This window comes from Zootoca vivipara, chromosome Z1 (assembly GCF_965207765.1).
Source record: "Zootoca vivipara chromosome Z1, rZooViv2.hap1.1, whole genome shotgun sequence".
NCBI classification, from domain to species: Eukaryota; Metazoa; Chordata; class Lepidosauria; order Squamata; family Lacertidae; genus Zootoca; species Zootoca vivipara.
The window spans coordinates 54,547,319-54,568,133 of NC_142583.1; the positions used below are offsets into that span (position 1 = coordinate 54,547,319).

At 42.7% G+C, this 20,815-nt stretch overlaps 1 protein-coding gene across 4 annotated transcripts in view; it reads left to right on the forward strand.

Annotated features, from left to right (window-relative positions):
- The window catches only part of PPP3CA (protein phosphatase 3 catalytic subunit alpha), a 191,127-nt gene that overhangs the window by 71,254 nt on the left and 99,058 nt on the right, over positions 1 to 20,815 (forward strand). For all 4 annotated transcript variants that reach the window (XM_035112121.3, XM_035112125.3, XM_035112124.3 and 1 more), the window contains exon 2: positions 20,402 to 20,602. In XM_035112121.3, the coding sequence (XP_034968012.1) occupies positions 20,402 to 20,602 (201 nt within the window). The remainder of the gene's footprint in view (positions 1 to 20,401; positions 20,603 to 20,815) is intronic.

Sequence of the window (20,815 nt, forward strand, 5' to 3'; positions counted from 1 at the left end):
ACTTCCAGTTTTCGATCGTACAGGAGCCAAAACGTTCAAGTTTACAGGTGTTTGACTTCCGAGGTTTCACTGTAACACCTTCAGGGTCACAGATTCTCCACTGACCAAGAATCATTTGTTTTTCTCAGTCTAGAAATATTTTGCACCTAGCACTGCTCACCTCCATATCAGATGCTGTAATCAGGGTAGCAAAAAAGAAAAAGGAGAAGAAGAAAAATGTTTGCCACCTTTCTTGCCTAAAGAGTCCCTTAGGAATTAATAGTGCAATACCTTGCAGGTGATGGGTGGCTCTTGGGTGCTGAGTAAACACAAGCTGGCAGCTGTACGTGGAGTCTGTTTTCGTTGCAAAAAATAAAAACAATTAAATTGGACCCACAATTTTCAGGATAGCTGAAATTGTGTTTTGTGTTCTCCTTGTGAGGTAGATACATCCATTTCAGTTTTACTCAAAATGAGAAATGAGACACACGTGAAGTTATGTTTTTACTTCAAAGGTGATGCTGTTTTGGTTAACGATCCCACGTTGTGTGCTTTAGTTTAAAGCCCAGTATAATCTTACACAAAATCTCTTCGTGGGACTGCCAAAATTCTTACACTGGCCCTTTGAATATCCTCATATTGATGCAAGCATCATTTTTGTCACCATTCGTGTTTTGTTAGAATCCATTCGGTTCTAGGTATACATTTCTTTTAGGACTGGGAGTGTTAGTTGGCAGGTGACAATTTTTTTTCTTGATTAATGAAGACTAATGTCAATCAGTGAATGAAAATGTTAAGGGGAGAGGATGAGAATTAAGGAAGCTTTGGGTGTTTTTTTTTAATGTTATAATGGTTCAGGTGTTGTAATGTGTTAGGGATTGAAAAAGAAAATATTAAAGATGGCCTGTTTAAAAGTTCTCTCATGCTGCCTTAGATAGTACTGAGGTTTTGATAATGTGAAAATTGATCTAAATTTAATCAAAGACATGAAAAGCAGATTTATCAACTAATAATCTTTTAAAAGAAAAAAAAACAAGGTCTGGCTGGGGCTGATGGGAGTTATATTCCAAAATGTATGGATGGTTAGGAAATACTGTTCTAACACTACCCCTTTCTTATCCCCCTTATGGTAATTCGTTCTACAATTATGTCTTGGAAGTAGAGAAGTTCAGGTGCATCTTTTCCCGACTTTCTTCTCTTGAATTTAAATGAAGTAACTTTACACTCCCACACTAAGCCCAAATCTATCCATCCTCTGATTCACACATGCTTTCTCATCTTTCACCTCCCAGCCTTAACCCATCCCTTCCCTTGGTTGCAGTCATAAATCGTAGCTGAACGCCCATAGTGCCCATGTAGCCTCCTCCTGCCCCAGTGGTTGGGAAGAACAACAACCACCTCAAACTATTGCATTCCTCTTGGGGTGGTGGAGGAAGCAGCAGCAGCAGCAGCAGGTTTATCTTCTCCTTGAGAAGTTGAGTACAGCCTACATTATAGCACAGCCCACCCTCCCTCATCTTCCTAACAACCCTGTGAGGTAGGTTAGAATGAGTATTAGTGACTGGCCCAGTGAGCTAGCTGAGCAGGAATTTGAATCTGGTTCTCCTCACCACTAGACCAGTGTTCCAACATCTTACACCACACTTGCTTTCAGAAATCATTAGGCACCCCCAGTGTAAACAGTTGTGTGTGGCGATTGAAGCTCGGACAAGATAGGTTGTTGCATCATATGCACATACATATACAATGGTACCTCTACTTACGAATTTAATGCGTTCCGAATGCACATTTGTAAGTCGAAAAAAATTGTAAGTCGAATCCCTTAGGAATGCATTGGGAGAAAAAATTCATAAGTCGAAGCAACCCTATCTAAAAATTCGTAAGTAGAAAAAATCCTATCTAAACCACATCCAAGATGGCGGACGGAGCTCCGTTCGTAAGTAGAAACATTCATAAGTAGAGTTATTCGTAAGTAGAGGTACCACTGTACTTTGCCTCACTGTTTTATTTGATGCAATTGAATTTACCGTAATGATAGCCTTCTTTCACCATATTGCTACAGCTGATAAAATAAAGTATACCCTTTGTCTCCCCCCCCCCCAAAAAAAAGACACGGGCATACAGTCTGTAAGCTACCTTAGGAGGCCATAGGCACTTTGGAGTTTTCGTCCAATAATTCAGCTCAAGAGCTAGAGTAATCCTATTTGCTGCATGAGCAAATTTCCCCCAGCGCCAAGAAAATATGAACCCTTTCCATTGCATTTCATATATCCCAAATATAAATGTTCTTAACTTTCTCGGTACAGCAATTAGCATTCATAGACCTTTCTTGTGTGTGGGCTTTCTCATGCATTTAAAATCTTCCAGTACACCCTTCTTTTTTGCTGGAAGGAAAGCAGCCCAAGCTTAATTCAAAGGAGTATGTTCCCACAAATGCTAATATTACAGCTCCACCCACACACATACTGCAGAGGAATGTGTTACTAGAGGTGCATTATGGTCATGCCTTACTGGAAGGGACCCTCTTCTACAAAACAAATCAATAATATTGTATTTCTCCCCAAAAAGGATTATCAGAAGGGGAGGGGGGGCTCTTGGAGCTGTGGTTAGTATAAGTCAAAGCACGGGCTGCGGAAGCTGGCATCTAGCATTCACTGTAATGATAAGTACTTCATATATAAAAAGGAGTACCTTTTTTTAAAAAAAGTAGGGTTGCCAGACTCAATAGAGGACAGGACTTCTGTGCCTTTAATTGCCCTGCTCTCTTTTGAGTCGGGAAACCTTAAAGAGAAACCAGCAGACCTTTTGTTTAATTTCCAAGCAAAGGGTCTGCTGGTTTCTCTTTAAGGTTTCCAGACTCAAAAGAAAGCAGGGCAATTAAAGGCACAGGTCCTTTCCTCTATTGAGCCTGGCAACCCTATTTTTAAGGGAAAGCAAGCATAAGGAGGAGAGTACTGCCTCCCTACCCCCCACCCCGCTAGGAATCTTCATTTGCAGAAGCTTGCTGTTGACTCACAAAACTTTTCATCTTGTGAGCAAAAACAAAGCATTGACATCATAGTCTTTTTAGGTGCCTTGGATATAGGCCACATGCCTTAACTTTTCCCTGGACAGAGCTTTGTTTGCATGTCTGGTAAAATGGATGCTGTGAAAGACTCTTCATGTGGGGGTATATGGGGGGTGGATACCTAAAATTCAATAAGGTCTCTGAGTGGTTTTTGGTCTTCCTTTTTTTTTTTTTTTTACAAAGCCAAGCCAAGGCCTGGCAGCCATGTGCCGCTGAGCAGTTTGAAACTGGAGCCTCAAGTGCCCTGGGAAAAGCAGTGCTGTATGAATCTGTAGGGTCATGCAAATCTGTAGGCATTTGTATGGGATGGGGCTTTGAAGCTGCCTATCAGCAATTGCACCTGGATAGCAGAGTTAGCAGGCACAGAGGTCACCAGGTTCAAGTCATTATGATGAGATATATTGTAGCTCTGTTTAAATTGGACAGTGTTCTCGAAGCTACCAACATGAGTCTGACCAAACTGCGGGAGGCAGTGGAAGACAGGAGTGCCTGGCGTGCTCTGGTCCATGGGGTCACGAAGAGTCGGACATGACTAAACGACTAAACAACAGCAAATTTAAATTATAGTAATTATGTCTAAATTTGCACCTATACTAAATTTGCCTATACATTTAAAAATGCAAAATTACCTCCCCTGTCAAAGCCAGTATTCCGCTGAGTACCAGTTGCTGGGAATTACAGGTGAGCAGAGTGCTGTTGCCATTGGCTCTTCTTTTGCTTTTAAATTATCTCTCTTTTATGTGTTTCCTCATTTTTGATGATGCATAATTGGCCATCCTACTAGCAGAATTCTTCTTTATTTTGCAACCTCACCTCACCTTTTCTCCCATATTTTGAACCTGAGAAGTCTGGATGCTTGCTTCTTCTTTCAATCGACTTCTAGACAGGGTTTTAAATGTGAGGTGCCAAAAGAAAAGTCCACAAGAAACCTGTAATTCAGAATAGGTTGTGTACTAGAGGAAAGCTGCTGGCCACTGTGGTATTTCCAAGCTTTCCTGTGCTGCTGTGAAACCCAAACCACAGATTACAGAGAGACTTATGGGTGCTGCTTAGCTATACCTCCAAAATTATGTGCAATTGAAAAATCATGGGACTATGAAGCACAAAAGGGTAGGGACAATGCTGAAGTGATGGCAACGTGATGGCAACCCATGTGGCTTCTTGCATTGGACCCGAGAAATAGAAACTTGACAGAGGTCTTCAAAAAGTTTAGCTCCACTCTGGATTGAAATTTCTATCATTGGACAGCTTCAACTTCCATCTTCCATAAATCTTTCTAATGAGATTTATTAGCACACGTCATGAGATAACAGTCATAACATGAGATAATCAGCTATAGGTGGCAAGGTGATACCAATTGAGATCCACACCCACGACATTAGAGAGATACAGTTTTAGAAATCCTTGCTATAGAGGTCATGCAGATCCTGGAAATAAAACAGGGTAGAAATAATTAACTTGAGCTGACGAACTGATCCGGAATATTGGCATAGGTGGAGCTTTGTTTTTAGCTTTGTTTCCTAAATACAAGTAAAACAAAGCATGCTAGATTAGATCACTCTTTAGGGCATCAATTTTTTCCAGTGCAAGTTAGTACATGCAAATTAAGCATAGAAAAAAATATCCCAGGATTTCCCCCACTGCTTTTTCTAGGCTCTTTGGGTTTCATGTAGGCCACATAGTTAAGGGCATCCCTGTCTGGATCATACTATATATTCAGGCCGACCTAGAAGTGCATAGCTGCCAAGTTATCCCTTTTTTAAAGGGATTTTCCCTTATGCTGAATAGGCTTCCTCGCGAGAAAAGGGAAAACTTGGCAGCTATGGAAGTGTCACTGGTGTTTAGGAGCCTCTGAGGGAGGGGACGACTTCCTCCTACCGTGTTTCTCATATTATAAGACATGTCTTATATTTATTTTTTTCTCAAAAATACACACTATGGCTTATTTTCAAGGGATGTCTTATTTTTTTTCCTCCTCCTGCCGCGGCCGGCATTGCTGCTGCGCCTATCACTATGTCTTATTTTCGGGGTATGGCTTATATTCCTTGAATGCTTAAAAATCCTGCTATGGCTTATTTTATGGGTATGTCTTAAAATATGAGAAACAGGGTAGTTGGAACTGAATGTGGAATTTTGTTGTTGGCATCAGTCTGTCTTGAGAGACAATAGAGTGCGCCTCTGAGGGTAAAGACGCAGTGCCTGCTATGGCTGCTGACAGCAGTAACTTCTTACTCCTTCCGCCTGTGTTGTTTTGCTCCATTAGCAGCACCAAAGTGACCTCTCTGGGGTGCAGGCCTGGGCAGTGTATATGGAGATCCTGGGCTGCCCAAATGACAATACCAGGTTATAACCCAGGGGTCAGCAAACTTTTTCAGCAGGGGGCCGGTCCACTGTCCCTCAGACCTTGTGGGGGCCCGGACTATATTTTGAAAAAAATATATGAATGAATTCCTATGCCCCACAAATAACCCAGAGATGCATTTTAAATAAAAGAACACATTCTACTCATGTAAAAACATGCTGATTCCTGGACCGTCCACGGGCCGGATTTAGAAGATGATTGGGCCGCATCCGGCCCCCGGGCCTTAGGTTGCCTACCCCTGAAATAACAAAGTTAGGTCCATTTATTTCAGTGGCTCTAAAAGTGAAACTTAGTTAAGTACCATCCTATGCATTTAACTTTATCCTTGCTGGAAAGTCAATATGTGACTTGAATCCCCACCTTTTGAGTAGAAGGTGCAAGGTGCTGAAGAACAGCTAGCTAAAGGATTTCATAGGTTGAGACTGGGCACGAGAAAAAGGAGTAGAAGCCGACTGGGACAGTATGCTTGGGAAACCCACGTTGTGCTGCTTGTGCATAACTGATCTGAAAATTGATAGGTTTAGCAGCTGCTTTAACAGCTGAGGTTTGCGTTCTCTGAAGGCATGTCAAACCAGTGCTACAGTGTGCTCCTTCACTATTTCCAATATATGTTGATTTCTAATGGACTAATGAATGGTGAAGGGGCATAAGCTCAGTAGTAGAGGACATAGAATCACAGAATTGTAGAGTTGGAATGGACCCTGTGGGTCACTGAGCCCAACCCCCTGCAGTGTAGGAATCTCAACTAAAACACCCATAACAATGAAGGGGTCTTGGGTATCTACAGGTGGGACTGACAAAGAACTCTGCCTGAGACTCTGGAAAGCCACTTTCAGGAATTTTGACAATACTGTGCTAGATGGACCTTTGGTCTGATTGGCATAACAGCTCAGCCTATTATGTTCCTATGAAATATGGTTGCATTGCACTAAAGCTAATGATTAAAGCACTTTGATAAAGTAGTTGGGTTTAGATGCTGGGTAACAGGGACAGGAGGAATTTGCTTTTGATCGTTTCAGTTCTTTGCCACAAAAGGAAAAAACTTAAAATACACAGTTTTATTGTGAGTTGATACAGCTGGTTCCATTTTCTCCCCATGCTGTTTACATTATTAATCTTGTGTGATATTGGCTTCTTGTTATCCACAATACAGCTGTGAAATTAGGTGCAAAGTAGAATTTATCTCATCCTTATTCTCATATTTTTCAGGTAGGGTATATCTTGGTTTTCTGTCCTTCAATAGTTTCTTTCTTGTACCTCATTCCTGCACGTGGTCAAAACTTGTCCCAGTACCATGAAGTGGATTCAGACTTAAACCTTTTCTCCCCCAATTTTCAGTTCAGGTTGCTATTCTAGTTGTTAAGTGTGTTAGGATCAATGGATTGAGTGTGGGCGGGGCAACGGGGGGGGGACAGAAAGTCACTGGGATTTGCTTATTACAGCATTTTATGAGAATAGAGAAAATTGAGTGGTTGTCATTCCTCATACATAATGTTCTGTAACCGTGGTTGTGGAATACTTTCCTTCCTTCTCTTACTAACATGGTAATTGGTTAGACCTTGTGGAATGAAGATCCTGTAAGGTTAGGCTATGGGATAATGTTCTCATTAGTGGCTCATGTTTCCCTCCTCCCCTAGAATGAATGGATATGAACTGGGTCAGAGTTGCAAAAATAATTTGTGAGCTTCCTCAGATTGGTGATGGATTCAATCAAAGGCAAATGTAGGGTATGATTCTAGAAAAAGCAGTAAACTAAGCCTTGCAGTTCCCTATTGTACACTGACTACAGTGGTGCCTCGCTAGACGAATTTAATTCGTTCCACGGGTCTTTACTTATAACGAAAAATTCGTCTAGCGAATCCCATAGGAATGCATTGAATTTTTTTCGATTTTTTTTTTTTTTGCCCATAGGAACGCATTAATTGAATTTTAATGCATTCCTATGGGAAACAGTGATTCGCTAGATGAATTTTTCGTAAAACGAATTCGTCTAGCGAGGCAACCTCCGCTCGAAAAATCCTTTCGTTAAGTGGAAATTTTGTTAAGCAGGGCATTCGTTAAGCGAGGCACCACTGTATTCCTTGTTTTTATAGAAGCCATCATGCATGTTTAGCTCTTGCTCATCGTACTTGAGACATTACTGACCCTGAGATGCAGAGGCTTTCAATAAATTTTGCATTGTCTTAGAATCATAGAATCATAGAGTTGGAAGGACCATCTATTCCAACCCCCTACAATGCAGGAATCTCACTGAAGCATCCCTGGCAGATTGCTATACAACCTCTGCTTAAAACCTCCAAGGAAGGAGAGTCCCCCACCTTCCAAGGAGTCTGTTCCACTGTAGAACAGTTCTTACAGTAAGAAAGTTCTTTCTGATGTTTAATCAGAGTCTCCTTTCTTGTACCTTGAATCGATGGGTCTTATCTGTGTTCTGATTGCGGGAGGCCAGGGGGTGGCAGGAAGCAAGGGGTGACTTATTTTGCTTATTGGTAGAAATATGAAAGTTTGTGTGCAAGGTCTCCCCTGGTAGAATGTGTTGCTCATCATTACCAGCTGGACAGTCTTGGTGATGAGACACACATTGTGTGCTGAGAAATGAAGCTACAGATAGTCCTTGTACACGGAAAACAAGAAGGGAAGCTAAAGTCACTTAATCAGCATAGCAACCTGAGGACCTTGGTTGCCTTGTATCGGAGAGGAGGTGATCACAATACTAATAGAGTAAGGAAATAAGACCCATGGAGGAAATTGCAAAGAAAGTTGCCGTATTCACATAGCTATGAAACGTGACTCAGAGGCAAAAATGTGCTTCTTTCATTTATTTTGTAAAGATGCTGTACAGGGGTAGGAGTTTTGTGTTCTTTTGTAGCCTGGAACCATTATTCTGTTTTCTTTCCAAGTTGTTTCCTCATTGCTGATTGAGATATTCAAATAAAATGGTTGAACAGCTAAGTCATAAGAAGGTTGCATAGCTCGTGCTGTGCCATGGTGAAATCAGCAACAACTTTACTCCTACCTACACAGAACTGCCCACACACTCCTGGAACGCTCAGTGGGAGTTTAACTAGGTACAGTTGGACCTGTGTAATTAGCTTACATTTTCCCAAACCTTTTCTGAGCTGTAAAATGTCAAACATTTAGCTTTTAAATGGAGCCACCATGGTGCCTGAAACATCAGGAGCCAGGAAACTGTTTCTTTTCAAATACAAAGTAAATGTGCATAGAACACTTGTATTAAGCTACAGGTAACAATTGTAACACGGCTTGAATGTCACAGCACTGTGGTTATTCTGTACCAAAAAGGGAAGGGAAAGGAAAGGAAAGAGGGGGAGGGAACCACCACCACCTTGCATTTGGCAAATCACAAAAGAGCTGGGCTTCAGTGCTGTTAAGGAGTTTTGTTTTGGGGATGTTTCAAAGTGCTTTAGGCTATTTTTTCTCGAAGAGATTGAAAGAAATTCATTTGAAGTTTCAGAGTCCAGTACATATGGCTCTGTGGGATGAAGCTTTGATACTCCCCAACCACGCCCCCCCTTCTTCTTCTGGCATGCCTGTGAGTAGGAGAAAGCAAGGGGATTTCTTCCCCAGCTTAACCAAAGAAGTTGGTGTGCTGTTCTGGAAGATGTGAGGTATTTAAATATGGATTGTTGCTGAAGAGGACAATTTCTTGTGGGAGAGCAATTTTGTCATCAAATCTTGCAATAACTCCTACTTAGGACACGAGATTCTATAGGAAGGCTTTCCAGAGTCTTCAAGGGGGTGGGGGGCGTGGGACAAAACCCTGCTGTGTGAACCTCTTCAAGTACAGCCAGGATTTAATAAGGAGACAAATATTTTCTGCCCTGAGGCAGACTGACCCCTTGAAAGAGATTCCCAGGATGTGATTAAATGACCCCAAAGGAAAAACCCTAGGAAATCTATTACTTAATTTTAGAGTTCATATACTTCTCTTCATTCAAAAGGAGCCTAGAGCAGTGTGCATTTTAGCAAAAACACCACCACTTACAACAATAATTAAAACATATTCAAAAACAATGGTTCTGAACTACACAACATGTAGTTAAACTGTGGAACTCACTACCACAAGAAGTAGTGAGGGGCTCCAACTTGGATGACTTCAAAAGAAGATTTGACAAGTTTATGGAGAATAAGGCTATCATTGGCTATTGGCCAGGATAACCATGCTCTACCTTGAAGGGAGATGGCGTCTGTGTCTCTCTAGAGACAATGGAGTGTGCCTCTGGGGGTGAAGCCAAACGTTAGCAGCACCGAAGTGACCTCCCCAGGGAGCAAGCCTCGGCAATGTGTATGGAGGTCCTGGGCTGCCCAGATGACAAGACCCGCCCCCCTCGGCTTCCCTGATGGAAAGCAAAGCAATACATTTGGCACCAGCTTGGCTGCAGAAGTTGCCAGAAGGAAGTGTACAAGGTCCCACCCAACGGTATTAGGGACTCCATTCTGGATTTGTTTAGGGTTTACTCCTTAGCCTTTTCTTCTTCTGAAGATGCCCCACAAGGCAGCAAGTATGGGGTTTTCCTCTGGGTTCACCTTTCTCACAAATGAGTATAGCTGCAAAGTTTAGGATCAGAGTGTTCCTTCTCCTAGATGGGCTCCCTTCCCAGATTGGCGAGCCCCATCTGCCCCTCACTTCCCTCTGCAACACTTGCAGTAACCTCATTCTTGACCACTGGACCCACTATTGGTCTCTTCCTCTGTCTATGGTTGGCTAGGTGATGTTGCGCTAGATGGGCTATTGGCTTTATGCAAGAAGCTCCTATGTTCTTCTATTCAGTACTTGTATATTCATCTAAACCCAGGCATAGGCAACCTTGGCTCTCCAGATGTTTTGGAACTACAACTCCCATGATCCCTGACCACTGCCCCTGTTAGCTAGGGATCATGGGAGTTGTAGTTCCAAAACATCTGGAGAGCCAAAGTTGCCTATGCCTGATCTAAACCTTGACAGAACAGTGGCATTTTCCATTACAGCATGGTACTATTGGGGAGGGATCTGTTGTTCAGTGTTTCCAGCGATGCTTTCTGCTGAATTAATTGTTCCTATAATGGCTTTTCAATGGAGTGTAGTTGTTCTTTGTTCAATATCTAATAAAAGCAAAATCTGTCAACGCACTGCTTGGAAGCTTATGGAACAAACTTGGGTGGGACACTAAGTTCAAAAGCAAATTCCACTGATGGAGGTCAGGAAGTTGTAATCAGCTTTTCCAGATGTAATCCTGCATGTGCTAGTCTACACTTAAAGGGATTTTGGTTGAGCCTGGCTGTTTCCCTGGGTTTTTAAAAATGTTATTAATAACCGTAGTCAAAACAATTGACATGAAAAACAGGAGATAATGTGTGCATGTAAGGCTACGTAATCTACATTCGCTTGGCTCCAGTGGTATCCTAGCATGAGCAGAAAGATGCATCTGTTCACCAAAGGGGGTCTCTGATTTCAGCTCCTGTTCCACACTGAAAAACATTCAAGTGGGTCCCCTGACTCTGTGAATCACGGGAGGAATCACGGGAGACTGCAGGGAATTTTACATTTCCTAAGCAGGATTCTGTTCGCTCTTCTTTGGACCCTAGCTGTCATTTCTTTACGCATGTGTGCATGTAAACTCTCTCTCTCTCTCTCTCTCTCTCTCTCTCTCTCTCTCTCTCTCTCTCTCTCTCTCTCACACACACACACACACACACACACACACACACACACACACACATTTTTGTATCAATTTATTTACACTTGGTGTAAGAAGAAAGCATGCATTAGAATAACCACCAGAGCTTTAGGTACAGGCCTTAATAAAGAACTGAGTGACTAGATCAGTCTTTGTCAGCCCAACCCTGTGCCCTCCAGATGTTGTTGATCTACAACTCCCACTACCGCTGGCCACTGGCTGCGCTTTCAGGGGCTGATTAAAGTTGCAGTACAAAGCACTAGCAGGCTACCTGTTTGGGGAAGGCCACACTTTTTATTAATACCAAATGCAGCTTGTGGAATGTCTTGCTCCATAATTTATTAGCATAACCGTCCCCCACCCCCTTAAATAATTCTTATGCTCACTTTGTTGGTCAGGATGAGACACTTGTACTCCAAGGAACTTTGGTCTTGTGTATGGCAGGATTATAGGAGACTGCCTTATACTGAGTCAGACCACTGGCCTCTCTGCTTTAGTCCTGTTCACATGGACTGGCAAGGTTTAAGACCGGGAGCCTTTCCCAGCTACATCTGGAGATGCTGGGGACTGAACTTTGGTTCAATCCTTTTGCAACAAGTATGTCAGCCAAGTATGGTGGTCAGAAGGATCTTCAAAATCAAGTGTGTGCTTGTTGTGTTGGCCATGATTTTATTTCCATTCCTTAGAACGGTATGCACATTTCTGCACATGTTACTTGCCTATCTACAACTGTGCAAGTAGATTTCTTTTCCTTTGGCCTGAGCATGGTGCTAGAAAACCAATGGAAAACCTCCACAAGTTTTGTGTTCATTGGTCTTATTTTTGAAACTTCATGTCAAATAAAGATTTTGCTTATTCATTTGTTTAATTGTATAGTATCATCAGACTGCATGGTGCATTTCAGTGTAGCCACAAGAAAACAGGTATTCCATCTATGCATCTTTGGGCAATTCTCTAGTGTAGCACTTTGTTTGGCAGACTTATCTACTATAAGTGGGCTGTGACTATGCTGTTTCTTAGCAACCATGGACTGTAATGACTCACTTTCTACGTACTGTATGTCACCTGTAACAAGCAACTCTGCAAAATAAGTCTAAAATAGCTGTTACTTCACAGCAATTGTTCTCTGCAAATATGCCTTCATCTTTCTCTTTTGAGCAGGTGAAAAAAATCATGTTTTAATTATGTCTAGTTGGCAGCAGGTATGGCATTTTTATATTTTAAAAAACCCCACTGATTTGCCGTCTGTACAGTGCTTTTCTCCATGTGCATCTCAAAAGAATTAATCTGGAAAATAAGATAATTGGCTACTTCAGTAGTATTATATTTGAACCAAATGCCCAAGACATTTGTAGACATGAGATGTTACTTATTTGTTAAGGGTATAACATTTCAAAAGGTTATAAAATGCCAGGTGGTTTAGTAGACATCATTTTGGAATGGAGAAATTTTGGGGGAATTGTGCTTTCAGTTAGGATTCACCCAGGCGGCCCAGGTTCAACTCCCTGTATGGGAAAGAGTTGCTTTTTATCATCCTAGTGGGACAGCAGCGAAACTGCTAGCACATTTGCAAAGCTAAGCAGGGTCCAGTACATAGCTGCCAAGTCCCGGTTAGAAAAATACGGGATATAAACCTATTTAAACATTTGCCTGCATTGTCTGTTAGAGATGAACTAGGATGTAACTAGACTAGCTCTTTACATCTTCTCAGGTGCATCAGGGGTACTACTGGGCAGGAAAAAACCAAAACCAAAATCATGCATGCCTCTGCTAGTCCTATCCTGTTCGGCTTGAGTCATTGAGCTGGTGCAGACCACAGTAGCCTGTGATTCTTGCCCTCCTACACAAAGTTCTTAACCAAAGCCTTTTTCAAGTCTTCTGATGTGAGGCAGGGAGTGGGATGTTCCTACTGTGCATGTGTTTGTTTGCACATCTACAGTGTGCACATGTGCATGAACCTCTCCGTTGCAGGCATGGAAATGGTGGAGTTGAGTCTGGTGCCTCCACCCATTCTGGGAACACCAGATTATGTGATAGAGAAGCTGGGATATTTGAAAAGGACTCAAAGTTAATGCCGGCAAGGGGTTTCAACCCAGGTTCAAATCTTGGTTAATAGCAAGCCCTGATTAAGGAAGCAGAAGCATGCTGCTTCTACCTAAGCTTATTATTTCTGGGGGAAGGGGAACAACCATTGCCCGTTTGAAAATAGCCACTACCTAATAGCCGCAGTGGTGTTGTGGGTTAAACCACAGAGCCTAGGGCTTGCCGATCAGAAGGTCAGCGGTTCAAATCCCCACGATGGGGTGAGCTCCTGTTGCTCGGTCCCAGCTCCTGCCAACCTAGCAGTTCGAAAGCATGTCAAAGTGCAAGTAGATAAATAGGTACTGCTACAGCGGGAAGGTAAACGGCGTTTCCGTGTGCTGCTCTGGTTTGCCAGAAGCAGCTTTGTAAAGCTGTATGCCGGCTCCCTTGGCCAATAACGCGAGATGAGTGCTGCAACCCCAGAGTCTGTCACGTCTGGACCTAATGGTCAGGGTTCCCTTTACCTTTTAATAGCCGCGGTACGTATTTGCTGCTTTCAGGAAAAAGTGAGAAAGCATTGCAAAGCTTGACTGGCCAGTTCTTTTTAGGTTGCAAATGACCAACAGGCCAGTAAAAAATGTTTGTTGAGTTGCTCACTTTGCTTGAAAGACTGCTGTGTTTCTCTTTTAGCAAACAGGCACAGAAGGAAGTATTTGTTCAGCTTCGTTTCTGTTGACTTTGTTAAACTGCTGTGGGGGCACTCATGGCTCAAGAGATGACGTATGGACAGGCACCCCGAGTCACAAATATTAATATGCTTTGTTGAATCTGTACAACCTGCTCATGGGAGGCTGGCTTCTTTGGCATGAACTAACTTAATTAAGCTTAAACAATCTGAAGAAGAAGAAAATGACACTTGCCTTTCACTCTCTTCCTGACATCCAACTAATCTCAGCTGTTATTGTAAATTCTGTTTGTTGTCTTTGGCTAGCTACTGGGAAATTCAAGTGAGGAGCACATGGTGGCACTTGGTTGTGTTTCTTACAAGAAGGATGAGGTGAAAAAATGTCTTTGTTTTCAACTTGTTGCAATATCATCTGGGGAACCAGAAGCCCAAGGGGCAGAATCTACAGAGTTAAAAGGCAATCCCCAGGAGTTCCTCTTTGTTCTGATCCCTAAGGGAGATACCACATGCAGGTTGAGTAGAAATGACTAGACCTTTTCTCTAGTTCAGGTGCTGTGCAATAGTGAAATACTATTTAAACAGCCCAATGAGCTGTTTCCCCCCCCCCTTTTTTACCCTAGAGCTGCTGCATATTTACAAAAAGAAGTTAAAAGTGATTTTTGTAAAGTGGAATACTAAAACTTCCCCTAGCTGGGAGTTTCTTCACTGCAGAAGCTTTCAGAAGGTGGTCTGCTGTCCTTAGAAAAAGTTAGGAACATAGGAAGCCATCTGATGCTGAGTCAGACCTTCACCCAGATAGATTAGTCCTGTCCGCAATAGATGTCAGTGGTTCTCTAGGATTTCAGACAGAATTCTCTCCCAGCCCCACAAGGAGATGCCAGGGGTTGAATCTGGGGTCTTCTGCAAGCAAAGCAGATGTTCTGCCACTGAGGGTATGCCTTTACCCCTAAGCTAAACACTGCTAGAAGAACCACTTCACGTGTCGACTTTGTTCATTTTTCCTGCTCCTCTATTGAGTGTTCTGATAAATGGCCATTTTAGCTTTACTCCTTAAGCGTTTGTTTGTTTTTTTAAAAAAATTGTGTTGTCCAAGTTCTCTAAAATAATCAGCGTAGCAAAACTTTTATGGCTCTGTTATCACCAGTTACTGCTGTCAGGAGTGATCTCTTTATTTTAATCTTGGCCAAGGATTATCAGAGAGTGCCCCCCCTCATTTTATTGCCATTTGGACCCCTCCCCCTTTTTTACTTTATACCCACGTACCTTCTAGCTAAGGAAAACATCTCACTCTTCTGATAAAATGAAAGCTTATGCTGCAATACATTGTTAGTCTTCCAAGTGTAACAGGATTCTTTGCTGTGTTTTCTGAAGCAAGTTAGCAGGCTTGCTCTGCAGGAAGTTGTGTTCTCCATGTTTCTCCCGTTTTTGAGAGTTTCCACCTGGAAGAATAGTTATTCCAGGTGACTAAACTCTGCATAGTGAAGGAATTAATACTGCCCTCTCTTGGTACTGGCATGAATTGCATTTTAATGCCATTTGGTTTTTATTATTTTAATAAGCTTTATGCTAATGCAATGTGTGGTGCACCATGCCTATATAGTGATTCTATTAGCGACCAGGTTAACAGGAAGCAAGTGTTCAGCCTTTTAAAACAACAACAACAACAACAACCTTTGTGCTAATAAATTTGTTAATCATTTGCAGCTGGAAAATATTTTTAATTGGCTAGCCGCATATGTTAGCAGTTTGTTTAGTGCTTTCAGTTTTGGAGCAACACTACTGTGCTATGTTTTCAAACACAGTTTTCTTTTTAAGAAACCCAGCAACAATGTCGCTGCTGCTCAACCACTCTTTAATGGTACAAATCAGCATGGCTTTCTTAGACTTTGTATTATTGAACCTTGACCTCAAGACTGGACTACTGCAAAACACTCTACATGGGGCTTCCCTTAAGCCAGTGTTTCTCAAACTGGGGCCTCCAGTTGTTGTTGGACTACAACTCCCATCATCCCTAGCTTGCAGGACCAGTGGTCAGGGATGGTGATGGGAGTTATAGTCCAACAAAAGTTTGAGAAACACTGCTTTAGACTTAAGCTGGAAGCTGCAGCTGGAGCAGATTGTAGCAGCTGCAATGGGTACCCCCATTGACACCATATTACACCTGTGCAGAAGGAGCTGCACTGGTTGCCAGTATGCTACTGGGCACATTTCAACGCCCTGCTTCTAGAAATTAAAGCCCTGAACAAACAACTTGGGACTAGAATATCTCAGGTGCTCCATTTCCAACTGGATCCTGCCTGACAGCTGCACTCCTCAGATGGGGTTGTGCTGATAGTACAATAGGTGTGCTTAGCCTGTTCTAGAAACCAGGCTTTTAGAATTGCAACTTTCAGCTTTCTGGAATAAACGAGCAGCAAAAATCAGACAGGCACCTAACATGATGATGTTTACATTTTTTTGTTTAGGAAGCTTTAACCCAATCAACTGTGGAAGAGCAATTTTATATTGGGTGAAATTGTTTCACTGTTTTCAGAATTTGTATGGATGGTTTAATTCTTTTTAGAGCCCGTGTTCCTCGTTTTATTCCATTTTTTTTTCTGTTTTCATCACTTTGACGGCTTTATGCCAGGAAGCGGCCTATAAATTTGCCCAATAGTAACAATCATTAATAAACATGTTAAAATGTATATGGCATAATGTCACAAACAAAATAATATTGTGGTTATTCCATGCTAGCCTGCCGTTTTTTCTCTCCAGACATGTGATTAAATGATAATGAAGCATAATTACTGGTCTGCTCTAAAAAAATGAAAAAAAAATGGTGACAACTATAAATAACCTTCGACTTCTGAAAACAAAACAACAGTTCTGACTGAAATAGTGGGATGAGAGGTTTTAGTCTTCCTGTTTCATAAATCAATGAGCCAAGGCAGATTTCAAATAAAAATATAAATAGAAGTAGCTGTTGGAATGGATAGGGTACCTTGCAGAAGTTTTAGTTCCTTTACTTGTAGTTTCCCTGCATTGTAAATTGGCCGACAGTTGTAGAAAGCTTTGAACAGATGTCAGAAGTCCATCCCTGCTAAAACGATTCCTTCTTTGCATTTAATCTCACTAGAAGCATCAATCAAATATGCCAGCCAGCTCAGTCTTATCCCTCCAATCCTTGAGGATGGCATTAGCTAAACAGTGGGGTGAGCCAACCCTCCCCCCCCCATTTTGTTGTTGTGTTATGTTTTAGTGTGTGTAGTGTGTGTGTGGTCCTGCGTTCCTGCTATACATGCTGATTCCCACCCCAGGTCCAATATCCTATCACAATTATCACTAAATAGAGTGATAGCCAAGACTAAGGCAGAACCAGCCATTATGAACAACAGTGAAGAGGGAGGGGGAAAGACCAGTGACGACTGGAAAAGGTAGAAGGGAGCTGAGAATCAGGCCTCATCTGCACTATACATTTAAAGCAGCAGCATACCTCATTAAACAGTCATGGCCTTCCCCCGAAGAATCCTGGGAACTGTAGATTGTTAAGGGTGCTGACAGTTGTAGAGACCCTTGTTCCTGCCACAGAGCTCCAATTCCCAGAGTGATTTAACTGTCAAGTCCCTCTTCACCAAGAACTTGGGGAATCGTAGCTCTGCGTAACAAACTGCACATGTAACAAACTGCAGTTCACAGGATTCTTTGTGGGAAGCCACAGCTGATACAATGCTGCTTTAAATGTAGAGTGCAGATGAGGTCCGAGTCTCGGTGTGGATGGGGCCTCTACATGCCTCATGTAGAATCGTGCTGCTTTATGCGTAGACATTTGTAGAATTTAATATTCAGCATGGTTGTTCGTAGTCGAGTCGTCAGGTCAGGCTGTGTATCTGCGTTGGACCTTGTATGTGTACATACATGCATGCATGTAGAAAAAGGATTGTCCTTGTGTTCAGCATAAGCTTAACTGGAAGCCAGGTTGTCTTGTTATAATGTTAGGAAGTGAAAGGAGAAAACAACAGTACATGTGATGTGTGCCAATAATTGTGGTGTGTTCCCCTCTGCTGGCACCGCAGAGGGTTTTTAATTAAGAACCTTATTCCCATAACTATGTTGAGAACATCAGCAATGATGCTGACATAGCCAGCACTAAACAAAAATATTAACTGTTTCTGCAGCGTGCTGCTGCCTGGTGATTCTTGGTCAGTGACTGGGGGCGGGGGACAACCAGCGCTGAATTCTGATGCAAGTCAGAATGCAGGCAGCTCAGCCACCTCCTTCTTAGCTTGATGATGGAGAAATAAAAACTCAGTTCTGTCCTGTTAAGTCAGCTGGTCTGCCTTCCTTTCCTGTTCCACTCCTCACTGAGGAGGCAGTTTGGTGTCATGGTCCGATCCCTAGCATGGTGAGAATGATGGTGTTCGGAGGAGCGGTTTAGATTTGTTTGACACTGTGGAAATGTTTTAGGACAAGCTAGGTCTATGCAGAAAGGGGTTGGCTTCACTTTGCACAGGGAGTAACCAGACCTTTTGGCACTTAAAATAAAAATAAGAAGGCAGAGCAGCTTTTAAACTGATTGTGGGGAGGAAAGCCGACAGGAGCTTAAAATGGATGAAAATTTGGATTGCGTAGAACTAGGCATTGTGAGTGTGGGGAGCAAGATAGCAATTCAGAGAGGCCCAAAGGCTGCATGTCGAAACACAAGTAAAGAGTGAGACTGCGTACAGGATTTTCTACAGTAATGCTGGAAGCCTCCAAGCCAAGATGGGTAAAGTGGAGTGCTTGGTATTTGGGGGCATAGCAGTTACAGATACAGCAAGCAAAACAGAAACCTGGTGGCGTATAAGAGAACCAGTAAAAAGGTAAAGGGACCCCTGACCATTAGGTCCAGTCGCGGACCACTCTGGGTTTGGATGTACTGGAGGTGATATTCCTCTGTAAGTCAGAGAGGGCATTGAGTCCAGCGAGCTAGAAATCCCGAAAAGGCAGGCACACTAAATTATGTACAGTAAAGATGATGCACCTCTGCATAAGCTCAGTACAAGCAAATCAGCACAAATGTTCAATAAACAGGAGCCAACCATTTCAATGAGTCTCTGGCTCCCTGCTTGCATCCTTTACTCCCATACAGTATGGGGGAAAGTGCCACCTGAAATGGCTCTTTAAGATGCAGAAGCTTCAAGTGCTGTTGCTACGTAGCTCTGGAACTTACAAATATTTGTTTGGGGATGTCCTCCATTTGGTGAGGCTGGCCTATACATATCGTAGATAGACTAGTTCTGAATCCTCCCCAGAGCTTTTCATTCACTTTTCTTTAATCTGACCCAACCACAGCAGCGGCAGCTTGGATGAGTATAATTACCCTGCAGCTGGCAAGGCAGGCAGCCTCTAATGCCACTCCAATTTAGCTGCTTGGGAAAAGGGGGTTAAGCTGGGATAATGCTACATCTTGATCCTTGAAACTGAGACCATCACCTCTCTTGCTTTTCTGCTGGGAGCAAGAAAGTGAAAGCGGCAGTATCACATGAGTTCTGTAAAGCCTATCACTGCTGTGTGACAATGGGAGGCTTTGCACTAAACCCTTGATGGGAGAACATCTTTAATGTTGGAGTCAGTGCCCAGAACATCAGAATTGTCATTCTCATAGAATTATAGCATTGGTAGGGCCCAGCTCTGCTCACTGTAGGATCTACAGTGCAGGATGCAGCCACGGCATTCCTGAGAGAGGGTTGTCCACCCAGCCTCTATGTAAATGCATTCAGAGAGGGCGCACCCACCACCTCCTAAGACAGTAGACCAGACCCTACTGCTTATAGGGAGCTTCTCCTAGTGTTAAAGCAAAATCTGTTTCCCTGTTATTTCCATCCAGGGGCTCCAGCCCAGCTCTGTGGATAAACAGCAAACAAGTTGGCTCCATCTTCTACATGATAGCCCTTATTTGCTCTCTTGTCTCCCATCAGTCTTCTCTTCCCCTTGCTGGTCTATAATTGTTTATATAGTTTACACGTCTTTTCAAGAGCGGTGTGTTTGCACTTATTGATGTTTTGCTAGAGCTGCCTTACGTCCTGTAGGGTCTGTGATTTACCACCTTGGATGCATTTTGTGTGGTTGAAGAAATACCCTTTGGTAGAGCCAAACATTGCCAAGGGAAAGAGGAAAGTCCATAGTAGCCACAGTTACCTATCTTGAACTTGAGTAGTTTTTGGTTAAGGTTTCGAAGCTTTGAAAAGGACATACCTTCTGTCTTCCCTGACCCATAGCTAAGATGCATGGGCTAGCCATCGTTGTCTTTTCAGGGTGAGAGCAGGGTGGGATGAGAGCAGCTGGCCAGAGTGGCTGGGGCAACCCAGTCAAGTGGGAGGGGTATAACTAACAAAATATTATTCTTATGGGATTTAGTTAAGATTTTAAACTAAAGTTAAATTGCTAGGGATTACAAAGTATACATAAGTGCTCAAGAAGCCTACTGACTATAGAGGAGGAAACAGTCTTATTGCCTGACAGTCTAATAAATACGGAAAGTTTATGAAAGCCAAATTGGTTACCGGTAGTTTTAAAAAAAACTTTGTTTTTATTGGGACTAATGGGTTTGCTTGGTGTATTGAATCCATCTGTCTTTGTTCTTGCAGCTGTCCCATTTCCTCCAAGCCATCGGCTCACAGCAAAGGAAGTGTTTGACAATGATGGAAAGCCCCGTGTGGATATCCTAAAGGCACACCTTATGAAGGAAGGAAGGCTGGAAGAGAGTGTTGCTTTGAGAATAATAACAGAGGGTGCTTCAATTCTCCGCCAGGAAAAAAACTTGCTGGATATAGATGCCCCAGTTACTGGTAGGTACAAATAACAACGGCAAAATAACAGGAATTCTGATGCAATGTGATCATAAAACATTTATTGTACATAGCACAAAGGGCATTAAAAAGTGTAAGGGTGACTCCCTACAGGGAGCCAGCCCCCATCATCCTAACGTCCCCCTCGTCAAGCACAGGGAGCAGCAGTGGGTCTGAAGCAGCCAGGGGGGAAGGCAGAAACTTGGAGGGAGA